The sequence below is a fragment of the Pagrus pagrus genome (genome assembly GCF_965226575.1).
Source record: "Pagrus pagrus genome assembly, chromosome: 5".
NCBI classification, from domain to species: Eukaryota; Metazoa; Chordata; class Actinopteri; order Spariformes; family Sparidae; genus Pagrus; species Pagrus pagrus.
Window position 1 is genome coordinate 31598238 of NC_140189.1, and position 12894 is coordinate 31611131.

At 41.0% G+C, this 12894-nt stretch overlaps 1 protein-coding gene across 2 annotated transcripts; it reads right to left on the reverse strand.

Moving 5' to 3' along the window:
- Positions 1-960: 960 nt before the first annotated feature.
- slc30a9 (solute carrier family 30 member 9) lies at positions 961-11687 on the reverse strand. 2 transcript variants are annotated; one of them, XM_084353209.1, is made up of 19 exons: positions 11595-11687; positions 11002-11151; positions 10709-10906; positions 10167-10184; positions 10026-10073; positions 9816-9915; positions 9437-9529; positions 9209-9291; positions 8559-8617; positions 8121-8188; positions 6922-7080; positions 6037-6172; positions 5921-5960; positions 5756-5827; positions 5398-5505; positions 5036-5201; positions 4596-4725; positions 3450-3563; positions 961-3333 (listed from the first exon to the last, which is right to left on the reverse strand). In XM_084353209.1, the coding sequence occupies exons 2-19, from the start codon at positions 11108-11110 to the stop codon at positions 3289-3291; spliced, it is 1746 nt and encodes a 581-aa protein (XP_084209335.1). In that variant the 5' UTR covers positions 11111-11151; positions 11595-11687; the 3' UTR covers positions 961-3288. The 2 variants fall into 2 exon arrangements, with proteins under 2 accessions (XP_084209335.1, XP_084209336.1); XM_084353210.1 differs by lacking the exon at positions 10167-10184.
- Positions 11688-12894: the final 1207 nt, after the last annotated feature.

Here is a 12894-nt window from a genome sequence, read left to right on the forward strand (position 1 = left end):
TTTTGGTTTTTTTAACAGCAAATCAGCGTTGTGATTTTCTTTTAATTAACTCAAGTTGATGGGGACTTGTTTTAATGGCTCCATAAAGCTCACCCGATCATGGATGCGGGAACTGGACGTGCTGAGGGGGCTGCAGCGCCCCCTAAAGCGAGGCTGTAACATATGCCGAATTTAAAAGAAGGCCCAAATGATTAAGAATTTGTCAGAAACGGCGCTTCTCAAAGTTTATTAAGTTTATTCTAATGTAACAACTCACAAAAATGAGAGATTTTCTAAGGGAGTCTGGGAAATTTCTCTCCCTCTTCACCTCCTGGCTGTTGCTAACTGTAGCTGATGTTGCTGCTTTGACCTACAGTATAACAATTAGATGTTTTATTGTCCATTCAAGTGAATACAACAAACATGAACGTCGCACACCATTTACTATGACATCATTATAAAGAGTTTTGCTGTGAAGCTCCAGAAATGTTTAGTTTTTTGCCTTTTCCATCGGCATGAGGGTATGATGACTGAACTCGTAGTTTTGGGTGAACATATCCTTTAAAAAGGTGCGATATTTAAGAGTTGGCCACCTGTCGAATACTAGAAAACAACTAAGAGGCAGCATATCACCAGTGTAACCGCTAACTGCTGCTAACTGTAGCTGCCGTTAGCTCAGTTAGCTGTGCAGCTAGCTGTCCAGACTGGGAGCTCAGAGTTTTTTACCGCTAGCACAGAGCTTTGGACCAAGACAGGCCGGGGTTAGCTGGTTAGCATGCTAACTTCAGTAGTAATCTCTGCAACACAATACATACTGTAATGTCCAACTGCAAAACTGTTATTTTGTTATTCATTTAATTATTGTTATCAGTGCTTTTGGTTACAATCCAGGTAGAAGACATCTTGAGAAGTTGACAGTAACGTCGTCTTTAATGACACACGAGCAATCCAACCACACAGACAGAAAAAAGGAAACCAAAATAATTTAATAAATTATTTCAAATTTATTCCAACTCCTTCAGCAGTGGCAACATAGTTATTATAACCAAAGGGAAAATATTACACTATTAACACCTTCAAAAATATATATGTCCAACCAACCCCCCCAACAAATCAGATGAAATGACTCTGGCCACCTCCTGAAGCACAGTAACATGTTGAACAGGCAGGTGTGTCCCGCGCTGCAGCTGCGACACCAAACGCAGAATGGAAAGTAAAAGCACAGTCACTGCATGTTTTACAGAGATTACAGGAGATTATTCAGCAGATTATTTGGTACACGTACTGTACAGAGTGACGTCCTGAACGATTTGAATAATGACATTTTATAATGAGAGTACAAATCTTACGCTTCAGTACGACTCAGGATGATTTGATGCGGGAGCTGTAATGAATTCCTGTTTCTGACCTTTAACAAATGATCAAGTTACGTATGACGTCATGCAATCAGCTCATAATTCATGAAAATCATCAGTTGAGGAACGTTAGCTCACAGCTGATTCAGACATTTAACGATGCACTTCAAGTCAGCAGGACTCCTGTTAGATAAAGTTTATTCATGTGTCTGTATGTTTTACCTCCGTCTGTTCTGTGTGGATCTAGCCGATTTAAACATGTTTTATTTACTCTGTGGGGCCTTGGCGGAGGTATGCGCTCTTCTGAGTGACATTCTAGTGTTTGATATGTAAATGTTTGACGTCTCTGAGAACAGGTGCAATATGTAAGAACTGGCCATCTGTTGAATTCATACTCAAAACAAATAGTGGGCAGCGTATCACCAGACTAACCTGCTAAGTGCAGCTACCCGTGGCTGGTTAGCTCAGTTATCTGTGCAGCTAGCGGTTCAGGCTGGGACTTGCTGGTTAGCATGCTAACTTCAAATGAATCACATTCTGATAATTTGTTGATTTTCGAACATTTTCAACTAAAATTCTTACGTATTGCCCCTTTAAAAAACAAAAAAGAGGTACTGTTCATGGATCTTGAAGTTGTGAAAGCTGAATGCAGCACATCATTTAATGTGACTGAATTAACAGATTTATCTAAATGTGAACTTGTCATCGTCGTAGCAGCTTCTTCACGTGTTAGCGGTGAGAAACATGAACGTATGACACATCCTGCATTAATCATCATGAGTCACGTCATCACTTTATGTATATGATTTGTTTACTTATTTTAAAGTGCTACCGACGTTTCCATGCCGACCGTGGAGCTCAACACTTGATGAAGCCGGTGGGATTCGGGGCTGGTCCATTTGTTTTGGTACATTTTCTCATCACAGACCATTTATTTACACCGTCTGTAAAAAAAAAAAAAAAAAGGGGGCAAAGACATTCGCATCCCTCCAGCACTTCATCTTTGGAACAATACAATCACTCATCTGTTGATAAGCAGCCGAAACTCCCAAGACAAAGTTACCGCACCTCAACATTAAAGTTTGGAGCCGGCAAAGAGAGAAGTGAAGCGTGAGAGAGGGATGCTGCTGCCTGTAATGTTGTTTCTTTGCTTTTTGTAAAGATGAACATGTGGCTCATTAGGTGCTACTGTATTTAACATCAGTTCACTCTTCAACTCTATCGTATAGACCAAATGAAAAGTCTTAATATCACCTTTGAATTTGCATATTATTCTATAATCGCAATAAAATCTATTCAGAAATCTTAAACCGAGAACCTGCAGCAGCGTCGTGCCATCTGCACCGTCTCAGTTTTTACATTAAAAGAAAAAAAAAATCTGACGTCTAGCAGTTAAATAAGTCTCATTTGAATACGTAGCTCTCAGGTTTCCTTCGTACTAATGAAGGAAACACTATCACCGTGACTCAAGCATAACGTTAAAGTAAAGTCTAGTAAATGATACTGGTCCTGGTCGTGATATTGTTTCTTCAGGAAGTCGTTTTTTCAACCAAATCCAAACACATTCAAGGTGGAATGTGACTTCAAGCCAACAACCGTAAGACTACACTGTCATAACTGTGTGTGTGTGTGTGTGTGTGTGTGAACTGCAACAGAGATTTAAATTTCTCTTTAAAAAATTCAAGAAACACACACTCTCGAATGTGAAAGTGGCTCCCTGGCAGGTCAAATTCTCAGTAACTGAAGCTCAAGCAGCACAAAGAGAAGCACGATCACCGCCCGGACATCGTCTTTATGGTTGTGGACTACTCTACAGTAAGACTCGATGGAGGTGTGTATGCGGCGGTCAGGATGGGAGGCAGATTGTGGAGGCAGGCTTGGCCCTTTCATGTGTTCCTCTCATAGGCTCTTCTCGTTACAGCAGGATGTTCCCTCGGCAGAGACCCGGTGGGTATTATAGTATCTCCAAGTCTACGTGACGAACCTCTGGGTTACGTTGCTGCAGAGGAACAAAACAGGGTTACATGAAAATAATGTAAGAAAATCATCCTGAAATAGTAAAAAAAAAAAAGCATCAGACAGATATCGATGTGGACGAGTTCACTGTTTCAGTACCTTGAGCTCTTTCTCCAAGCGGTCCACCTCGGCCCCGAGGGTGTCGATGATGTTCTCCCCGTGTTTCAGCATGAAGTTCTCCAGCTCCTCTGGGGTCTTTACCTGCTGAATCTCCTGCAGAGAGAAGGAAAAAAAAGCAAACACTTGACTTTGTTCCTTAAGATACAGATGAGGAATACAGATGTGTTGACAGAACAAAAGCCAAAGATATCACACGGTTTGTTGAACACTGTGACCACGATGAGTATTTTGGTTTTGTAACGGCAACAAATATGGATTGGAGCAGAATATTTCACTCGATAAAAACAGGTAATTACTTCAAAAATTTTGACAAAACTTTTGGACATCTGGAGCTATTGGAAATGTTTCGCTCCTGCCTCCGTCCTCAGCTGTGCTGGTGAGCAGACGGCACGGCGCTAACATCTAGCTTAGTTTGGGATCTCTTGAAAGCTCAAGGCTGACTGAACAGGGACGACCTGTTAACAGGCACTCGTCTCTGTTGCTAAGTCGTTACTGAGGGTCGGCCTACTTGCTGCAGTAGTAAACAAAGTCTCATTACATGTAGGAATCTGCTGACGTGACTGATTGCTTTCCAATTATAAGTCAACCTCATATATTTCCATGGAAACAAAGATTACACTAGCAAAAAGTTTTTAATTTTGAGAGTTAATCACCCTACGACAAGAATACATTTTGATTTGATCCTTTATGTTGCTGGTAACAGCTGTTTAATTGCAATATTACACGAGAGGGTGAGCTTTTACGTCATTAGTGGCAGTGATGCGTTCAGTGGGGAGATGTATAGACAGAGAAAGATAACTCATTTGCATCACTGTGCAAACTGTGTGCAGAGGACCATTATGTGTGAAATGCCTCCATCGATCAAGAAGCACATGAAAACTTAAGAGTCAGGAAAATGACAACATTTTCTTCTTTGACACCTCAGAATTGAGATGATGGCATTAAGAAGAAAAATGTAACTGGCCTTCAAGGACCGAAAATCTGTTTTAAATGGTTTTGTGATTCGGTGATTTGTTGTCGCAGAGACACATAATGCATTCTCATAAAAACAGAGTTTATATCCTCCCAACATCACAGCATCAAGACGTAGAGAGCGATCAGAATTTAAAGTGAGAAACGACTTACGTTGAGGATTTGGTCAATGTCTTGTTTTTCCAGATAAGACCGTGTCACCACTCGGCCGTCAAAGTCAACCTCAGCCTTGAAGCGCACTTTACTCAGTCCCAAATCAGTGGCCTTCACGTCGTGGATGGCCCTGCTCATAACAACACAAGACGTCAGGTTAGAGTAGAAAGTAGTAAACTATTATACTTATACTTAACAAAACATTGTGGTAGTAAAAAAAGACCCTGATGTTTGAATCAAGAATTGTTTCTTGCACTGTCGTGTTCATGTCGTGACAAAGACATTAAACTACGGCTGCAACTAACGATTATTTTCATTATTCTTTCAATTATTTTCTTAAATAATCAGTTAGATGTGTAGAAAAAGTCAGAAACTGTCTCATTTTGTCCACAACTGAACGATACATATTGGAGGTGTGTGTCTTTGCTTTTTTTGCTGACCTCACAGCGGGGTCGTTCTCCAGGAACTCTGTGAGCTTCTGGACACGCTCTGCCTGTATGGAGCGTCCCAGCAGGGCCTCTGTGTTGGTGTAGATGAGGAAGGCTGAGACGGCGCCCAGCAACGTGCCCACGCCGAGAGAACCCAAGCTGTCAAAGGTGGGGTTACCTGGGACGACGCAGGCACATTGAAAGAGAAACTTTAGAAAAGTGGCTGATTGCCAACGCTGAAACTAGAGACCAAAGTACAAATACACGAGAGAGAAAGATTATCCTGAGAGTAGCAATAACAGAATAATAAATCATTAATTGCATGATTTGCTACAACAGAGCAGATAGAAACTGAGCTTGTGTCTTTTGTTTACCTGTGAGTGAGGTGAGCCCCATGCAGCCAGAAGCCATGATGACTCCTAATACAGCAGCAGCGTCCTCCAGCAGCACCACGTTAGTACTGGGGTCCCGACTCTGCATTACTGCGCACACAAAACAATGTTTAACACCTGAAGCGATATGTATCCACATTACTCCAGTTTGGGATTTATCTACATTACATTGATAATTGTTGTCAGAAATGTGTCTTTAGCAGCATGCTGGGTTTCTGATGTCCTACTTTCTGCGGTTTAATGTCGACAAGGGCAGTAAACTGCTCTCCAATCACTATCAATTTATTCTAATGCCAAAGAATTTACATCAGTTTATAACAGAGAAATGAGTTGTACACACCGTATTCATAAAACGAAACTCCGTTCTGGCGGGCGCTCTTCTTTATCTCATTGACGGCTACTAGTAACGTGGCTGAGAAAGAAGAAAAAAAAGACATTTCATCAAAAAAATGCACTTTCTGTCAAAATGTCATCAAAAATCTGCAGCTTCATTTTCATAACCGACCTCCTTCAGACACCAGAGAGCCCGCCAAAATACAGTAAGCCTGCAACACAGAGACGTGACATGTCGGATCATTAATATTCTTCATGTACATTGTACGACAGACAACAGTCACTCACCCATAACAAAGACTCGATGGGTTCTGGGTGCAGCAGTCCCATGATGCCATGGTACCAGGAGAGGCCTGCACCCATCATAAAAATGCCCACACCACTAATGAGGGAGGCGATGTAGCGCATGTTGGAGAAGCCGTACCTGGAAACGAAAAAGAAAAAAAGGAATTGGTTACAGCAGCTGAAACCAGAACCGGTTCTGAACCTACAACAACATGTAGGCCACCAGTATTTTGTACAGGATACACACGCACTGCACAGATGCTGTTTATGACGGACTGATGGCTACTTTTAAATCTGTAAACTTCATGGAAAACAGTTATTAAGCTGTTATAACTGTGTTAGAGCATCAGGTAGTACATGGATCATGGCTTTTAACAGGGGCGTCACAATTTTTCCCTCCACCGCCGCCGCCTGCGTCCAAAGAAAAACATAAAGATACTTCAAAGACGACACAGCTAGCTCACTGGTAGCCTGCAGCTGCACTTCCAGATAATCATCCTGTCTGCACAAAGATGACTGGAAGTAAGTAAGAGATGTTGTGCTTGTTATCTTTCTCAGAGATCCTTTATTGATTCGTTTGAAAAGAGAAATCTCTGGACAGATTTGAGAAACTGAACTTTGTAGCAAACTGAATCTCTAACTTTTGTTTTTTTATTGATGAATCCCCTGAGGGTGGTTTTTGTTGTTGAACTCTGGGATCTTTATTATTGGTCGATATTATGTGAACTGGCTGAACACTAACCTGCAAAAAATTCAACAGGATATGGTTGCAAAATGGCGGTTTTGTTTTTTTTAATCCTATGATTTTCAATACTTGACCTAAATGTTTTGATTTCTCACGTTCCTCATATTCTGTCTTTAACAATATAATAAGATGCGGTTGCTTACGGATGGCCTGCGTCAGGGTTGCGGACAGACTGGCTGATCCCCAGGGCGAGCAGAGCTTGGTTGCAGGTGTCGGCCAGGGAGTGGATAGCCTCGGAGAACATGCTAGCCGATCCAGTGTAGACCCAAGCCAGGAGCTTGAAGAAGAAATTCAGCCCATTGCTGAGGAGAAACAGAACAAGCAGATGAAGCAGTTTGTAGGGCAATGAAAGAGTAGATCATCTAAAAGCTGATTCAATGGTTAGCCATGGTTCTGACTGCAGCGGGCCGCAGATTTATAAGTTAGCGTGTACGGGAGATAAAAACATTACCTCAGGGACAATGTGGCTTCTGTAGTGAAGACAGTCAAATCTGTCTGGAGGTTTAAGTAACTGAATTACAACATCACTTTTCTGTTTGTAAAAATATTTCAGCTTTTCTGTTCTGATGCTCACGAATCACAGACTTCACCCCCAGACTGAACTCCTCCCGCACTGAACACTAATTGAGTCCTGTGAGTCTTTGTGCGAACGCAGTGAAGGAAACGTTTTGCTGTTCATGTGACTGCACATGTCCTCTTAACACAATCATCCTAATCCAATATACCTCATGTGAGAAACGGTCCCGTGCACTCCCCAATACAAACGCTCACATATTTTAGATCTTTATTACTCAGTCGAGCCCGACCACCATATCGATTGGAACATGCCAGACGGTTTGATCAGTGCAGCTTGTTCTTACAAATACGACCATGAAAATCACACTACTGCTAAGAAATCCTACACAAATACCTCCCAGATACATCGCTGTGTAATCTTAGAAACAACATTTCGACCAGATACAGTAGTAATTGTAAATCATGCCAAGTTCAGGATTTGCCCTCAAGTCTAAACAGATTACAAGAGTACAACAGCAACATATTGGGAAACAGGTCTGAAAAGCCAATACGGATTTTACCCGATATGTTTTACTTGAACAAAACTTTACTTGTTTTACTTTTAGTCACCATCTTTTTTTGGACTTCTGCATCGAGAGTTCAGTTTCCCTAAATGTTACACTCGTCTGACACACTGTATCTCGTAACCCTGCTGAGAACAGACTTGTTGTTTCCTCTCTAATCCAATACCTCCCGCTGTGTGTGTGTGTCTGTGCGTAAAGTCCCAGACTGCAGAAAGACTTCACAACATTCAGACAGAAGACGAGTGAGAGTAAAAAATACTTACATGCAAATAGCAACCATGACCACCTTCCCCGGCCCTTGTAGAAACGTTCCCCTCTGGCCTGATCGAGGCTTCATGAAACAAAGAAGAAGAAGTATTTAGTATTTAAATGTGGAGTCTGCAGTGCGCCCCACTGAGCATTTGGAAAACACTGTTATCTTCTTCATGGCACATTGAATTAAGCAACTGGCCTTAGACATCGTATATACATGAATGTCCCTGTAAAGAGGGGGGACTGCATGAACGACAACAGATAATGATATTGTCATAAAGACGCAGTGACCACTGTAACAAGGACAAAGCTCACACAGGTACCCCAACAGGGGGCAACTTGGGGCATAGCGGCAGGAACATCCACATTACTTCCTCTTTCATACAGAAAACAAAATATTTTGGTGAATTTTGTATTATTAAACAAAATGACAAAGAAAGAGTGCTCACCTTAGTGTTTCCCCAAAAGTCTTTGTACTCCTTCAACAACTGTTGATTGCGGAAAATATCTGGAGGGCAGCAAACAAGAGACACAAGTCAGCCCACAACTCAACCGTTCACAGGTCAATACATTAATAACATGTGTACAACAGCCAGGTAAGTTATATAAATAAAACATTTTTATTACTGTCAAAGTGTAAAAAGTTCAGCACTTCTAGCAGCTGCCTTTTTAAAGATAGTTGACGCTTTAACGTGAGGTATTAACTGATGTATTTTATGTTGTGGAACAAAACCTGAAAATCTCCTCAGCTTATCTTAACCACAGACCTAATATCAGGCATCTAACAGAAAACTCTGATGAGACGAGGGAACCGGACTTATTTCTGGTTTTTCGTGCTCATTCCTGTGACACAGTACAGAACTGCATTAGCCCTTTGATTGAACTTTAATGTTTGACAGTCAGGCTAAATGTTTCCAGCTGTTTCCAGTCTATGTGTTAAGCTAAGCTAAGCTAACCAGCTGTCAGTTGTAGCTTCAGATTTTAGGGACAAATATGAAAACTGCCACCAGAAAGTAAAAAAATCAAAAACCCAAAATGTTTCTTTAGTATTATATGTTCACAAAGACGCCCATCCAGCCAAGGAAGCATATAAACCTACTCTCTTGATACTCCCGCTCAACCTCTTTCCTGAGATTTCTCTCTCGGGCCAGAGCTTCATGGCTTCCCCACACGTCTATTGCTCTGACAGTCACAGAGAGAAATAATAACAGAAGTTAGACAATATATCAATGAAAATTGGTGGTTTGAGCAATAATGTGCAAGAAGACATATCGTATTGTATTCGTAACATTTCTTAAGGTTTAAAGCAGAAGGGTGCAGAACTAACTTTGCCTCCACGTCTGACCGCAAAAACACAGTGAAAGCCTCGGTGTCGTCGTGGGGGCTGCGCCTTCTGATCTTTCGAAGCTGCTCCAGATCACTGGGAACACACGAGGGAGGGGGGGTAAGAAAAAGATTAAGGACGAGCAGCGTTAAACGACGTTAGGCAGCCTAATATCAGTTAATCACGACAGCGTGTTTGCTTATTAACTCAGAGGAATTTGTGGCGGCGTCTGCCCGCATCACAGCTACTACTGAGTATGGTTGCACGAACAGATGGACAGACATTCAATAACATTAATTTAGCTTTGCAGTGATGGTTTAATGTTGCTGTATATATTGAGTAATTTAAACATAGTACAGACAGTGTGGGTAACAGTCGTTACTTTGGTTTGAGGCAGAACTCATTCATGGCTCTGACTGCGGTGATGAAGTTGTTTTGAGTGTACTTCGCTCCATATTCCCTTTTCTTCAGGACTGCCCGAACTTTATGTGACGACAGAGGAAAATTATGATACAGGGTTTTCATCTGCATTCATTACCCACATATCTGAGTAAATGAAGAGTTTCAGCATTCAAAAATGCTTGTTCATTACCTTTCACTTGAATAGTTTCAGCTTTAGTCAGCCCCTGAGGCGTTGGCTCTATGAGACAAGATATTTACAATTAACAATTGAAGCGAACTAAAGCAAAAAGTCTCCTGCGAGACGGAATTTTTTCTCAACATCCCAACTTACCAGAACTATTTCCCGGTTCTAGTGTTGACAGGGCATGCAATTAAAAAAAAAAGCAAAAAACACAACATTTTTAGCCATTTTAAAAGGAAAATAATAAACATTAATTACACAATACAAGGTCACACAGATAGATTAGTCTGTTTATCTGTTCTTAATTCCTCTGATGTGATGTCGTCCTCTTATCGTCCTTTATCGATAATAATCTTTTATCTGTATCTATTACTTTTCCTTTCTCTTTCTCTCTCTGTGATCTTGTCTGTTTTATGGCTTTTACTCCTTTCACTTGTAACGGCTTGTATTGTCTTTTCACATTTTCTGTTTCACCTTCTTGTTTTTAACTCACCTCAGCCTCGGCTGCCTTGTGATGAGTGTTTATTCAGTAAGTCTCCCTCAGTTTCCTGCTTTTGCTTGTTTGTCAAAGATCTTTGTAAACTCTGTTTTTTAAAGGTGCTATAGAAATAAAACTTAAATAAAACAGGGGGAACACTGAACGTCAAACACGTCAACAACTTCTGCAGTATAAGGAAACATGAGATTGCCACCTGATGGAGCTGGGGTGGCCTTCACCGCAGCAGACAGGACCTTCTCTGCTGACGGAGCATCCCCTGATGCTGATTTTGGAGGACCATCTTTACTGTTGCCAGAGGTAGAGTAGTAATGCACCTTGCCCAGCCCTAGAGAGGCAACACGGCAGTCTGGGAGGCTGAACCACAAGCTATGTATGCCTCCACTCTGCCAACCTGAGCGACAAAACGTGTGATTACAGTGTGAGTATGCACAGAAAACAGACACTGCCACCAGGAGAGATGTGTAACAGCATCGCCAGACTCCTCACCGTAGCACAGCTTGGGGAACCTCGGGGACCGCTGTGACAGAGGCGCCCTGTGCTGCAAGGAGACCCTGCAGAAGACGTGCCATGGTCTGTGGGCCAGGCTGGGGAACATCCTCGCTGTAGCAGGGCTCGGTACTGGAGTGCAGGAACTTGCTATGCGGGGTAACAGATAGCCCGGTCACTGTTATGATTGAGGCTTGTCAATGTAACTCAATTCAGACAGGTTAACGCCAAAGACACCTCGTCTCGAGACACTTTTTAGCACGTTAGCATGGCTACAAACAGACGAATATCTTTAACTCAGCTGACATCTGTGTCTAACTGACATGGCTGTCAATGATAATCACTCGGCTGGTCAACTAATGCCTTTGCCGGCCGGCCGGATAACGCTAACGCTAACGCGCTGCTACAGCTCAACCGACCCCGGCGGCTATGGAGCCACAGACTTGCTAGCTAACCTAGCTAGTTAGCTAGCTAGCAGAAAGCTAACACTGTCATCCGGCGTCAGTAAGAAGTCCTGTAAAACATTTAAATGTACCAAACAACACTGCAGCTGGCTGGTGAGGGCAGATAGCGTCATTCACAGAAGCCTTTACCTTTCTATGGTGATGTTTGTGCGGCATAATCTGTGTCCATTTTGAGAATCTATGGCAGGACTGATGTTAACGCCGCTATGGACGCACCGTAAGTGCTACAAACACACACACACGTGACCTGTGACACACAGGTTCACGGTGTTCTCGCGAGATCGTGATAAGCTGCACTGTTATGACAACAAGTATCGCGATATTCATTAAACGGCTGTGCAAACAAGGTCATTTATATCCAGAGTTCCCCTTCTCATGTCTTACTGCTCTGCTCTGTTTCATCATACTGTTTACATCAAACAATCACAAGAGGTTAAGTAGTGAGGTTATTACAGGACCACAAGAGGTGAATATATTCAATATATGTATAATATATCTGTTTAAAATATCTTACAACAGGCCTACTGTTGTTAAACTACCTGTGGGAGATGAGCCAATACCACAAGAGATAATGAGACTTTCATTAGGCCTATATATATATATATATATATATATATATATATGAGTAAAAATACATGAATATTGTCAGTATATTAAGTGCCCCTGACAGTGTATATTAGATATTATGTATATTATATTCCTGAATTATTACTGTTGATTTGTTAACAGTGATGTAATGTCACTAAGTACTTTGAGTATTTCCATTTTCTGCCTCTTTGTAATTACATTAATTTCTGGAGGCAAATATTGTACTTTTTACTCCACTCCATGTATTTGATAGCTTTAGTTACTAGTTACTTTGCAGACTGCATGCTGCATCAGAGCCAATGTAACTATTTTTTTAATTTATTTTTATAGACAATCTCATTTAAAAAAACACTGATTCTGATCATGAGGAAAATGTTTGATACTGAATCTGATTATCAGTCAACTAATTTTTACTTCATACCGTCTTGAGAGGTTTAATCTATAATAATGTAACGTAATATTTGTACAAAATTGATTTGTATTTGAAATCATAAACTGGGAAGTATCTAGTACATTTAGCTGTCAAATTAATGTAGTTATTCATTTTTTAAAAATAATTTATACAGCACCTTTCTTACAAAGGATACAAGGTGCTTTAAAAGTGACTTAAAAAACAACGCGATTCAAATAAACACTAAAATTAAAAAACAAATTACATAAAAATCAGTGGGAGAAAACAATAATCCTAAAAATAAAAAAAAAATAGAAAATTGTAATCTAATTTTAAAAAAGCCATCTTATAAAAGATGTTTTTAAAAACGTGATTTAAAAGTGGCGTTTATAGCAAAGATGGACAGCCAGTAGAGCCATAACAGAAGATGTCGGGTTACGAGTTTAGCCT